Raw genomic sequence first — 12221 nt, 5'->3', positions numbered from 1 at the left:
GATCAGCTGCGAGGTCAGGTTTAACTAAAATGCACTCGAGACCTTCGTTTATGATTTTGATTTGTTGTAACGTTATTTTATTATGAAATAGAGTATCACTACTTCAGCCTATTTACTATAGTTAAATTTACAGGACTACTCCTATAGTTTTCTAAATACTTAGTTCGTTCTTTTTGCATTCAGTAGCTTATAGCTCTGGCATATCAAACACGAAAAATTTTGACGATTAAATTTCGCAATGTCAACATTCTTATTTATAGAGATTTTTTTTGAAATTTTAACCAAAGATTCTTCTAGTAAAGGCAAACATATCGCATATTGTAAGCTTCAGGTGCGCTCAAGCGCAGACTGCGCAATGTTAAGTTTATAAGAATTTATAAGAATATTTTATCACATAACTTATTTTCCCTTGTACCTACACATAAATAGTCCGTTATATTACTTTTCGGGAGGTACTGATTAATTCATGAAAAGTGAGCTAAAGTCAGTCGCCTTAAAGCGATAACCTATTTTTCATTTTTTTTATTAGTTCTGATCGTAAAATTATAACACCCTGTAGATCGATAGAAAAGCGTTTGCGGACGTATGTTTATACAAGGTGTCCCGTGCCGCGATGGACATAGCTTAACACCAAGTGGAAATGTCCTTATACACTTTGTCCAAAACTCAATAGTTGAGAAGGGCAATATTCAATTTAACAATAAATCAATTTAGTGGGCCATGTAATTGTTTTGTCATATTGTTACGGCGACAGTGGTTTTCAGATCAAGAATAATTATGCGGATATTCACTTTATTTACGGATACTGGGACGGATATGCAAAAGCAGCAGTGAGGGAATAACAGCGGAGGTTTCCTGAATATAAAAATATCTAATATTCCAACGACAAAATGTCACAATAACAGTGTGACAAAATAATTTCATGGCCTACTAGATTGATTTATTGTTAAATTTAATATTGCCCATAACTTCTTAACGATTGAGTTTTGGACAAAGTGTATAAGGAAATTTCGATTTAAAATTGAGCAATATGGTATTAAGCTACGTTCATCGAGTCACGGGACATCCTGTATAAAGTTTTAGCCATTAATTATTAAATAATCCAAAGTCCCTTCTGTTTGACTTTCTGGGAATCTTATGAGTTACGCCTCAGATTCCTAACCTAAAATTTAAAAGAACAACACTGGCGGAAGTCTAAACATTATTTATTAGACAGAAAAAGCATGTTTATTTATTATAAAGAATAACTTCATCAGTAAAACAGTGATTCCAATTTTTCATCACCTCCACTTTGTCCTCCCCCTTCAAGCGATCCTCACATTTTCCCCAAAATTGCTCGGCCAACGCTTCCCAATCCTTATCCCCGCCCTTAGTAAGCCGCAGTTTAAGCCATTTGGTAACGGATTTCATCATCACATCTTTATTAACGTTTCCGTCCTGGTTGAAAAAGTTGCTCTTTTCAACTCCACATTTCATTATCTTAATTCCGGTTTCATCCAAATCGCGCATCCTCATGTCGTCATCGAAGTACGACGAGAACTTCGCTTTATCGATGTTGAGTTCTTTAAAACATTCAAACGCGTAGTCGTCTAGTGATTCGTCGGGCACGTCCCTTGACAGCACCTAATAGAGACATTTTGTCATTGCAAAAAGCGGTTGTCAACCAACTCACCTGCATGACACACCAAAGTAGCACAAAACACAAGACCTTCATGTTTAATAGTTCAAGCACTTTTATCTACAGTAAAAGCTTTCTTGTGTGTTTATATAGTTTTAGACTGTTTACCAATCTAAGTTTTACAGATTATGGTGCAAGACTGGGCAACAACGCTTATCACACTCCTCTTTCCTAACTAAATCGTTTGACCTTATGAACAAAACATCATGACTGTGCACTATTAGATAGTGTTTGTGTCTATATCCAAGTAAAGTATCGAGTTTCGTCCCAATAGGAAAATCTGTATCCACATTTTCAAATACATTTTGTATTAGAGAACTTTTTCAAGTAGGGATCACGAAGCAGGCCATCTGTCGTAATTTTATAATACTTTTATGAAATATACCGAATGAACCAAAAGTATTAGGCACAGTTTGAATTTCCCGCAAAACAAAAGAATTCTAAAAGCAGGCCCTAGTGGTATATATGACCATGCACCATGTAAAATGACGAATCTGAAAATTCTAAAAAAAAAGTTCCCCTGCAATTCTTGGCCGGACAACGAAAATGGAGAGAATACCACGAAATTTGTTGTGTACATACTTGATGAGTTAAGGAACAAAATTGTCGAACAGTCTTTTAAAATCACTTTTCAAACAAAACTCATTTGAAGATTGGGCCTTCGGGTTACAAAGTGTCACCCGCCTACTAGTGAGTGATCTAATTTCGCATGTAGTTAATTGAAAATGTTGCAAAAAATGATCACAAAAAATTCGATATGTCGATCATGGTATTCACTTCTGTAAATTCTATTCCAAAAATTCCGTGGCTGCGGGTGGTGGGAAAATAATTTTTAAGTAGAGTTCCATTACAATCAATAAGCATTATTGTAAGTATCGTTATCTTTTTGTGATTTGCGACATTTTTAATTAACTATTATAAATAGACGTGGCGTTGTAACCACGGTGGCAAAAAATTTGGCTTTGCTTGTGGAGTAAACATCCGTGTCACCGCTCCTGCTGATGCCGGCAGATGTATTTCCACCACGTTCCCTTTATTTCGTCGTTGAGACCATTGTAAATGTAGGAGGCTGTTTCAAGTTGTATTATCATCATTGTCCGACGTGCAACCTGAAGTATACTTATACGGTATCGAAATGTTATTGCATGTTTTTTTATTCTTTTTAATGCATGAAATTTGGATAAATCAATGCAAAAAAAGATAGATTTGTCATTTAAAAATTAAGTATTGAACGTCCAACAGAAAAATTATACAAATTCATGGGTCCGTAGTGTTTATGTAAAAATGATTGTCATGTTGTATTTTGTTGTTCAATTCTAAGGTAAACTACGATTATGCTGACAATTTCTTAAGGAAAATGTGTAAAAGGGAAATGTGATTTGGAGAGAAAGAGAGAGAGAGAGAGAGAGCGCATCGGAAGTTTTGTTGTTAATCAATATATTCAAAAGGTTACGGTAATTTGAATGACATTTTTCAGTGACACAGTAAGTAATTTTGCATTTTTTATTAAATGCTAGTCGGGGTAGTTAAGGAAATTTATAAGAAAGTTTCCTTTTTGATAAATAATCCACATGTGAAAGTAAGAGATTTAAAAACCTTTAAATGAAATAGGAATGCCTAATTCACGATGACAGGTCCTCCCCGGTCATCTACTCCTGGGAGGATGATCACAGACAGCTTTTGTACTATTGCCTAATACAAAGCTACCTGGTACCGGTTGAGGACAAACTTGGGGGCAATTGAACGACTCAACATTGTTTGCTTGTATAAATTTATTTTTGCACATAAAATACGGGTTTTTTTGGACGGCTTGCGGTAAAAAAGTTATTAATAAAACGGCCACGAGAAAAACCTGGAAAATATTTTTAAGTTTCTGAAATGGCCGCTATGGGGCGTAACTGCAATCTGAAATCTAAAAAAGTGATTGTTCTGTGAAATCCGCTATATTAACATAAAAAAAAATGTCCGGTCTTTGAAGACGACGATAATCTGAACCTTTTTTGTTTGACTATTTTTCCTGTATATCTAAAAATGAAGTGGTGGGGGGTATTCATAGGTTTCCGTAAAGAACACCCTGTATCTTCGAAACGACTGAGCCGATTTTAACAAACTTGGGTTAATTGAAAACAGTTATTCTTCGGCTACGAATATTATAATATTTGAAGTTTTGTTAGTTTCACATATCGCCGTTTGAGGGTTTTTTTCGACATTTCGACAGAAATGGTTAATTTTCTCAAAAAAATTAAATGCGTTGGTTTGATTTTTTTTCATGAAAAAGTAGCTTAAAGATGCCTCAAAATTTTATTTTTTTAAGCTAATTTTTCCGGAATTATTTTTATTATATAATTTGTGGCCCTAAGGTGGATCGATTTAAAAAAGGAACCTTTTAATGCCTTTTACTTTTTGTGTAATTTGATAGAGAATTGTTTTCTGATTTCAAAATTCACAATTTTTTTTAAATATAGTTAAAATATCTTCTTTTTCGCCTAGAAAACATTGTCTTGGGCAGTGTACGTACGCGTACTTAGTTTCTTGCGTTTTTACAAATTAATAGCACTATAAAAGATAGTAATGTTCACATTTTTTAAATTACAAAAAAATTCTACATCAAATGCCAAAAAGTAAAAATTACTTTCATAAGAAAAAACAAAGTTGATGATGGTTGACACTGGAGATAAAACATTAAATTTAAAAGAGTAGAGGGAAAAAATTGGCCATATATAATGTGTCATTTATTTCGAAATACATTTTTAAATAAGTTCAGTAAAAAATAAAAACCATTTCGCAAAATAAATTTCGCGTTTTTCCGGATATCTCCGAAAGTAGTCGGAATTTTTGCAATTTCAAAACTACATTTTGTTAAGCATCAAAACACAGAACTTTGCCAAATTTATTCTACCTATCCATCTCTTACAGTTCCCGAGATCCCCATCGTGGCCCTCGAATTTGAATCAGCCTGCATACCACATGTAACAAGCTTATTGAAAATTGGGCAAATCGAATGACGCCGAGGTGCTCTGCCGCTTTTTTAGATCCCTTCTAGGGGTTTATTTAGTCTATGTCGATTACTCGGGGGATGATTTTTCTAGTTCCGTGGTTTCTTTAGCTGCAATCGTACCTATCACTTGATCACCTGCGAGGTCAGGTTTAACTAAAATGCACTCGAGATCTTCGTTTATGATTTTGATTTGTCGTAACGTAACTTTATTATGAAATAGAGTACCACTACTTCATCCTATTTACTATAGTTAAATTTACAGGAAGTTCCTAACTACTCGTATAGTTTTCTAGATATTTAGTTCGTTTTTTTTGCATTCGGTAGCTTATAGCTCTGGCATATCAAACAAGAAAAATTTTGAGGATTAATTTTCGCAATGTCAACTTTCCTATTTATAGAGATTTTTTTTGAAATTTTAACCAAAGATTCTTCTAGTAAAGGCAAACATATAGCATATTGTAAGCTTCAGGTGCGCTCAAGCGCAGACTGCGCAATGTTAAGTTTATAAGATTTTATAAGAATATTTTATCACATAACTTATTTTCCCTTGTACCTACACATAAATAGTCCGTTATATTACTTTTCGGGAGGTACTGATTAATTCATGAAAAGTGAGCTAAAGTCAGTCGCCTTAAAGCGATAACCTATTTTTCATTTTTTTTATTAGTTCTGATCGTAAAATTATAACACCCTGTAGATCGATAGAAAAGCGTTTGCGGACGTATGTTTATACAAGGTGTCCCGTGCCGCGATGGACATAGCTTAACACCAAGTGGAAATGTCCTTATACACTTTGTCCAAAACTCAATAGTTGAGAAGGGCAATATTCAATTTAACAATAAATCAATGTAGTGGGCCATGTAATTGTTTTGTCATATTGTTACGGCGACAGTGGTTTTCAGATCAAGAATAATTATGCGGATATTCACTTTATTTACGGATACTGGGACGGATATGCAAGAGCAGCAGTGAGGGAATAACAGCGGAGGTTTCCTGAATATAAAAATATCTAATATTCCAACGACAAAATGTCACCATAACAGTGTGACAAAATAATTTCATGGCCTACTAGATTGATTTATTGTTAAATTTAATATTGCCCATAACTTCTTAACGATTGAGTTTTGGACAAAGTGTATAAGGAAATTTCGATTTAAAATTGAGCAATATGGTATTAAGCTACGTTCATCGAGTCACGGGACATCCTGTATAAAGTTTTAGCCATTAATTATTAAATAATCCAAAGTCCCTTCTGTTTGACTTTCTGGGAATCTTATGAGTTACGCCTCAGATTCCTAACCTAAAATTTAAAAGAACAACACTGGCGGAAGTCTAAACATTATTTATTAGACAGAAAAAGCATGTTTATTTATTATAAAGAATAACTTCATCAGTAAAACAGTGATTCCAATTTTTCATCACCTCCACTTTGTCCTCCCCCTTCAAGCGATCCTCACATTTTCCCCAAAATTGCTCGGCCAACGCTTCCCAATCCTTATCCCCGCCCTTAGTAAGCCGCAGTTTAAGCCATTTGGTAACGGATTTAATCATCACATCTTTATTAACGTTTCCGTCCTGGTTGAAAAAGTTGCTCTTTTCAACTCCACATTTCATTATCTTAATTCCGGTTTCATCCAAATCGCGCATCCTCATGTCGTCATCGAAGTACGACGAGAACTTCGCTTTATCGATGTTGAGTTCTTTAAAACATTCAAACGCGTAGTCGTCTAGTGATTCGTCGGGCACGTCCCTTGACAGCACCTAATGGAAACATTTTGTAGCATAATTTATTATTGCAAAAAGCGATTGTCAACTCACCTGCATGACACACCAAAGTAGCACAAAACACAAGACGCCAACCTTCATGTTTAATGGCTCAAGCACTTTTATCTACAGTAAAAGCTTTCCTGTGTGTTTATATAGTTTTAGATTGTTTACCAACCTAAATGTTACAGATTATGGTGCAAGACTGGGCAACAACGCTTATCACACTCCTCTTTCCTAACTAAATCGTTTGACCTTATGAACAAAACATAATGACTGTGCACTATTAGATAGTGTTTGTGTCTAAATCCAAGTAAAGTATCGAGTTTTGTCCCAACAGGAAAATCTGTATCCACATTTTCAAAAAACATTTTGTATTAGAGAACTTTTTCAAGTAGGGATCACGAAGCAGGCCATCTGTCGTAATTTTATAATACTTTTATGAAATATACCGAATGAACCAAAAGTATTAGGCACAGTTTGAATTTCCCGCAAAACAAAAGAATTCTAAAAGCAGGCCCTAGTGGTATATATGACCATGTACCATGTAAAATGACGAATCTGAAAATTCTAAAAAAAAAGTTCCCCTCCAATTCTTGGCCGGACAACGAAAATGGAGAGAATACCACGAAATTTGTTGTGTACATACTTGATGAGTTAAGGAACAAAATTGTCGAACAGTCTTTTAAAATCACTTTTCAAACAAAACTCATTTGAAGATTGGGCCTTCGGGTTACAAAGTGTCACCCGCCTACTAGTGAGTGATCTAATTTCGCATGTAGTTAATTGAAAATGTTGCAAAAAATGATCACAAAAAATTCGATATGTCGATCATGGTATTCACTTCTGTAAATTCTATTCCAAAAATTCCGTGGCTGCGGGTGGTGGGAAAATAATTTTTAAGTAGAGTTCCATTACAATCAATAAGCATTATTGTAAGTATCGTTATCTTTTTGTGATTTGCGACATTTTTAATTAACTATTATAAATAGACGTGGCGTTGTAACCACGGTGGCAAAAAATTTGGCTTTGCTTGTGGAGTAAACATCCGTGTCACCGCTCCTGCTGATGCCGGCAGATGTATTTCCACCACGTTCCCTTTATTTCGTCGTTGAGACCATTGTAAATGTAGGAGGCTGTTTCAAGTTGTATTATCATCATTGTCCGACGTGCAACCTGAAGTATACTTATACGGTATCGAAATGTTATTGCATGTTTTTTTATTCTTTTTAATGCATGAAATTTGGATAAATCAATGCAAAAAAAGATAGATTTGTCATTTAAAAATTAAGTATTGAACGTCCAACAGAAAAATTATACAAATTCATGGGTCCGTAGTGTTTATGTAAAAATGATTGTCATGTTGTATTTTGTTGTTCAATTCTAAGGTAAACTACGATTATGCTGACAATTTCTTAAGGAAAATGTGTAAAAGGGAAATGTGATTTGGAGAGAAAGAGAGAGAGAGAGAGAGAGCGCATCGGAAGTTTTGTTGTTAATCAATATATTCAAAAGGTTACGGTAATTTGAATGACATTTTTCAGTGACACAGTAAGTAATTTTGCATTTTTTATTAAATGCTAGTCGGGGTAGTTAAGGAAATTTATAAGAAAGTTTCCTTTTTGATAAATAATCCACATGTGAAAGTAAGAGATTTAAAAACCTTTAAATGAAATAGGAATGCCTAATTCACGATGACAGGTCCTCCCCGGTCATCTACTCCTGGGAGGATGATCACAGACAGCTTTTGTACTATTGCCTAATACAAAGCTACCTGGTACCGGTTGAGGACAAACTTGGGGGCAATTGAACGACTCAACATTGTTTGCTTGTATAAATTTATTTTTGCACATAAAATACGGGTTTTTTTGGACGGCTTGCGGTAAAAAAGTTATTAATAAAACGGCCACGAGAAAAACCTGGAAAATATTTTTAAGTTTCTGAAATGGCCGCTATGGGGCGTAACTGCAATCTGAAATCTAAAAAAGTGATTGTTCTGTGAAATCCGCTATATTAACATAAAAAAAAATGTCCGGTCTTTGAAGACGACGATAATCTGAACCTTTTTTGTTTGACTATTTTTCCTGTATATCTAAAAATGAAGTGGTGGGGGGTATTCATAGGTTTCCGTAAAGAACACCCTGTATCTTCGAAACGACTGAGCCGATTTTAACAAACTTGGGTTAATTGAAAACAGTTATTCTTCGGCTACGAATATTATAATATTTGAAGTTTTGTTAGTTTCACATATCGCCGTTTGAGGGTTTTTTTCGACATTTCGACAGAAATGGTTAATTTTCTCAAAAAAATTAAATGCGTTGGTTTGATTTTTTTTCATGAAAAAGTAGCTTAAAGATGCCTCAAAATTTTATTTTTTTAAGCTAATTTTTCCGGAATTATTTTTATTATATAATTTGTGGCCCTAAGGTGGATCGATTTAAAAAAGGAACCTTTTAATGCCTTTTACTTTTTGTGTAATTTGATAGAGAATTGTTTTCTGATTTCAAAATTCACAATTTTTTTTAAATATAGTTAAAATATCTTCTTTTTCGCCTAGAAAACATTGTCTTGGGCAGTGTACGTACGCGTACTTAGTTTCTTGCGTTTTTACAAATTAATAGCACTATAAAAGATAGTAATGTTCACATTTTTTAAATTACAAAAAAATTCTACATCAAATGCCAAAAAGTAAAAATTACTTTCATAAGAAAAAACAAAGTTGATGATGGTTGACACTGGAGATAAAACATTAAATTTAAAAGAGTAGAGGGAAAAAATTGGCCATATATAATGTGTCATTTATTTCGAAATACATTTTTAAATAAGTTCAGTAAAAAATAAAAACCATTTCGCAAAATAAATTTCGCGTTTTTCCGGATATCTCCGAAAGTAGTCGGAATTTTTGCAATTTCAAAACTACATTTTGTTAAGCATCAAAACACAGAACTTTGCCAAATTTATTCTACCTATCCATCTCTTACAGTTCCCGAGATCCCCATCGTGGCCCTCGAATTTGAATCAGCCTGCATACCACATGTAACAAGCTTATTGAAAATTGGGCAAATCGAATGACGCCGAGGTGCTCTGCCGCTTTTTTAGATCCCTTCTAGGGGTTTATTTAGTCTATGTCGATTACTCGGGGGATGATTTTTCTAGTTCCGTGGTTTCTTTAGCTGCAATCGTACCTATCACTTGATCACCTGCGAGGTCAGGTTTAACTAAAATGCACTCGAGATCTTCGTTTATGATTTTGATTTGTCGTAACGTAACTTTATTATGAAATAGAGTACCACTACTTCATCCTATTTACTATAGTTAAATTTACAGGAAGTTCCTAACTACTCGTATAGTTTTCTAGATATTTAGTTCGTTTTTTTTGCATTCGGTAGCTTATAGCTCTGGCATATCAAACAAGAAAAATTTTGAGGATTAATTTTCGCAATGTCAACTTTCCTATTTATAGAGATTTTTTTTGAAATTTTAACCAAAGATTCTTCTAGTAAAGGCAAACATATAGCATATTGTAAGCTTCAGGTGCGCTCAAGCGCAGACTGCGCAATGTTAAGTTTATAAGATTTTATAAGAATATTTTATCACATAACTTATTTTCCCTTGTACCTACACATAAATAGTCCGTTATATTACTTTTCGGGAGGTACTGATTAATTCATGAAAAGTGAGCTAAAGTCAGTCGCCTTAAAGCGATAACCTATTTTTCATTTTTTTTATTAGTTCTGATCGTAAAATTATAACACCCTGTAGATCGATAGAAAAGCGTTTGCGGACGTATGTTTATACAAGGTGTCCCGTGCCGCGATGGACATAGCTTAACACCAAGTGGAAATGTCCTTATACACTTTGTCCAAAACTCAATAGTTGAGAAGGGCAATATTCAATTTAACAATAAATCAATGTAGTGGGCCATGTAATTGTTTTGTCATATTGTTACGGCGACAGTGGTTTTCAGATCAAGAATAATTATGCGGATATTCACTTTATTTACGGATACTGGGACGGATATGCAAGAGCAGCAGTGAGGGAATAACAGCGGAGGTTTCCTGAATATAAAAATATCTAATATTCCAACGACAAAATGTCACCATAACAGTGTGACAAAATAATTTCATGGCCTACTAGATTGATTTATTGTTAAATTTAATATTGCCCATAACTTCTTAACGATTGAGTTTTGGACAAAGTGTATAAGGAAATTTCGATTTAAAATTGAGCAATATGGTATTAAGCTACGTTCATCGAGTCACGGGACATCCTGTATAAAGTTTTAGCCATTAATTATTAAATAATCCAAAGTCCCTTCTGTTTGACTTTCTGGGAATCTTATGAGTTACGCCTCAGATTCCTAACCTAAAATTTAAAAGAACAACACTGGCGGAAGTCTAAACATTATTTATTAGACAGAAAAAGCATGTTTATTTATTATAAAGAATAACTTCATCAGTAAAACAGTGATTCCAATTTTTCATCACCTCCACTTTGTCCTCCCCCTTCAAGCCATCCTCACATTTTCCCCAAAATTGCTCGGCCAACGCTTCCCAATCCTTATCCCCGCCCTTAGTAAGCCGCAGTTTAAGCCATTTGGTAACGGATTTAATCATCACATCTTTATTAACGTTTCCGTCCTGGTTGAAAAAGTTGCTCTTTTCAACTCCACATTTCATTATCTTAATTCCGGTTTCATCCAAATCGCGCATCCTCATGTCGTCATCGAAGTACGACGAGAACTTCGCTTTATCGATGTTTAGTTCTTTAAAGCATTCAAACGCGTAATCATCTAGTGATTCGTCGGGCACGTCCCTTGACAGCACCTAATAGAGACATTTTGTCATTGCAAAAAGCGGTTGTCAACCAACTCACCTGCATGACACACCAAAGCACAAAACACAAGACCTTCATGTTTAATAGTTCAAGTACTTTTATCTACAGTAAAAGCTTTCCTGTGTGTTTATATAGTTTTAGACTGTTTACCAATCTAAGTTTTACAGATTATGGTGCAAGACTGGGCAACAACGCTTATCACACTCCTCTTTCCTAACTAAATCGTTTGACCTTATGAACAAAACATCATGACTGTGCACTATTAGATAGTGTTTGTGTCTATATCCAAGTAAAGTATCGAGTTTCGTCCCAATAGGAAAATCTGTATCCACATTTTCAAATACATTTTGTATTAGAGAACTTTTTCAAGTAGGGACATAGACATATAAATACAGGGATCACGAAGCAGGCCATCTGTCGTAATTTTATAATAATTTTATGATCCACAAGTATTAGGCACAGTTTGAATTTCCCGCAAAACAAAAAAATTTAAAAGCAGGCCCTAGTGGTATATGACCATGTACCATGTAAAGCGAATCTGAAAATTCGAAAAGAAGTTCCACTGCAATTCTTGGCCGGACAACGAAAATGGAGAGAATACCACGAAATTTGTTGTGTACATACCTACTTGATGAGTTAAGGAACAAAATTGTCGAACAGTTTTTTAAAATCACTTTTCAAACAAAAGTTATACTCATTTGAAGATTGGGCCTTCGGGTTACAAAGTGTCACCCGCCTACTAGTGAGTGATCTAATTTCGCATGTAGTTAATTGAAAATGTTGCAAAAAAAAAAATAACGATTTAAGTCCATATTATGATCAAATGATCACAAAAAATTCGATTTGTCGTTCATAGTATTCACTTCTGCAAATTCGATTCCAAAAATTCCATTGCTGCGGGTGGTGGGAAAATAATTTTTAAGTAGAGTTCCATTACAATCAATA

At 34.5% G+C, this 12221-nt stretch overlaps 3 protein-coding genes across 3 annotated transcripts; all 3 read right to left on the bottom strand.

Moving 5' to 3' along the window:
• Nucleotides 1-1189: 1189 nt before the first annotated feature.
• Nucleotides 1190-1832, bottom strand: LOC116178689. Its single transcript, XM_031498263.1, has 2 exons — nt 1673-1832; nt 1190-1623 (listed from the first exon to the last, which is right to left on the bottom strand). The coding sequence occupies exons 1-2, from the start codon at nt 1712-1714 to the stop codon at nt 1228-1230; spliced, it is 438 nt and encodes a 145-aa protein (XP_031354123.1). The 5' UTR covers nt 1715-1832; the 3' UTR covers nt 1190-1227.
• Nucleotides 1833-6003: 4171 nt separating this feature from the next.
• On the bottom strand, nt 6004-6653 carry LOC116178695. The gene is made up of 2 exons (XM_031498272.1): nt 6495-6653; nt 6004-6437 (listed from the first exon to the last, which is right to left on the bottom strand). Exons 1-2 carry the CDS (start codon nt 6540-6542, stop codon nt 6042-6044), a joined length of 444 nt encoding a protein of 147 aa, XP_031354132.1. The 5' UTR covers nt 6543-6653; the 3' UTR covers nt 6004-6041.
• Nucleotides 6654-10832: 4179 nt separating this feature from the next.
• Nucleotides 10833-11376, bottom strand: LOC116178861. Its single transcript, XM_031498490.1, has 2 exons — nt 11316-11376; nt 10833-11266 (listed from the first exon to the last, which is right to left on the bottom strand). Exons 1-2 carry the CDS (start codon nt 11352-11354, stop codon nt 10871-10873), a joined length of 435 nt encoding a protein of 144 aa, XP_031354350.1. The 5' UTR covers nt 11355-11376; the 3' UTR covers nt 10833-10870.
• Nucleotides 11377-12221: the final 845 nt, after the last annotated feature.

This window comes from Photinus pyralis, unplaced genomic scaffold (genome assembly GCF_008802855.1).
Source record: "Photinus pyralis isolate 1611_PpyrPB1 unplaced genomic scaffold, Ppyr1.3 Ppyr1.4_LG8, whole genome shotgun sequence".
NCBI classification, from domain to species: Eukaryota; Metazoa; Arthropoda; class Insecta; order Coleoptera; family Lampyridae; genus Photinus; species Photinus pyralis.
The sequence above is the reverse complement of the archived record's forward strand: the minus strand, read 5'-3'. Positions and strand labels throughout refer to the sequence as shown.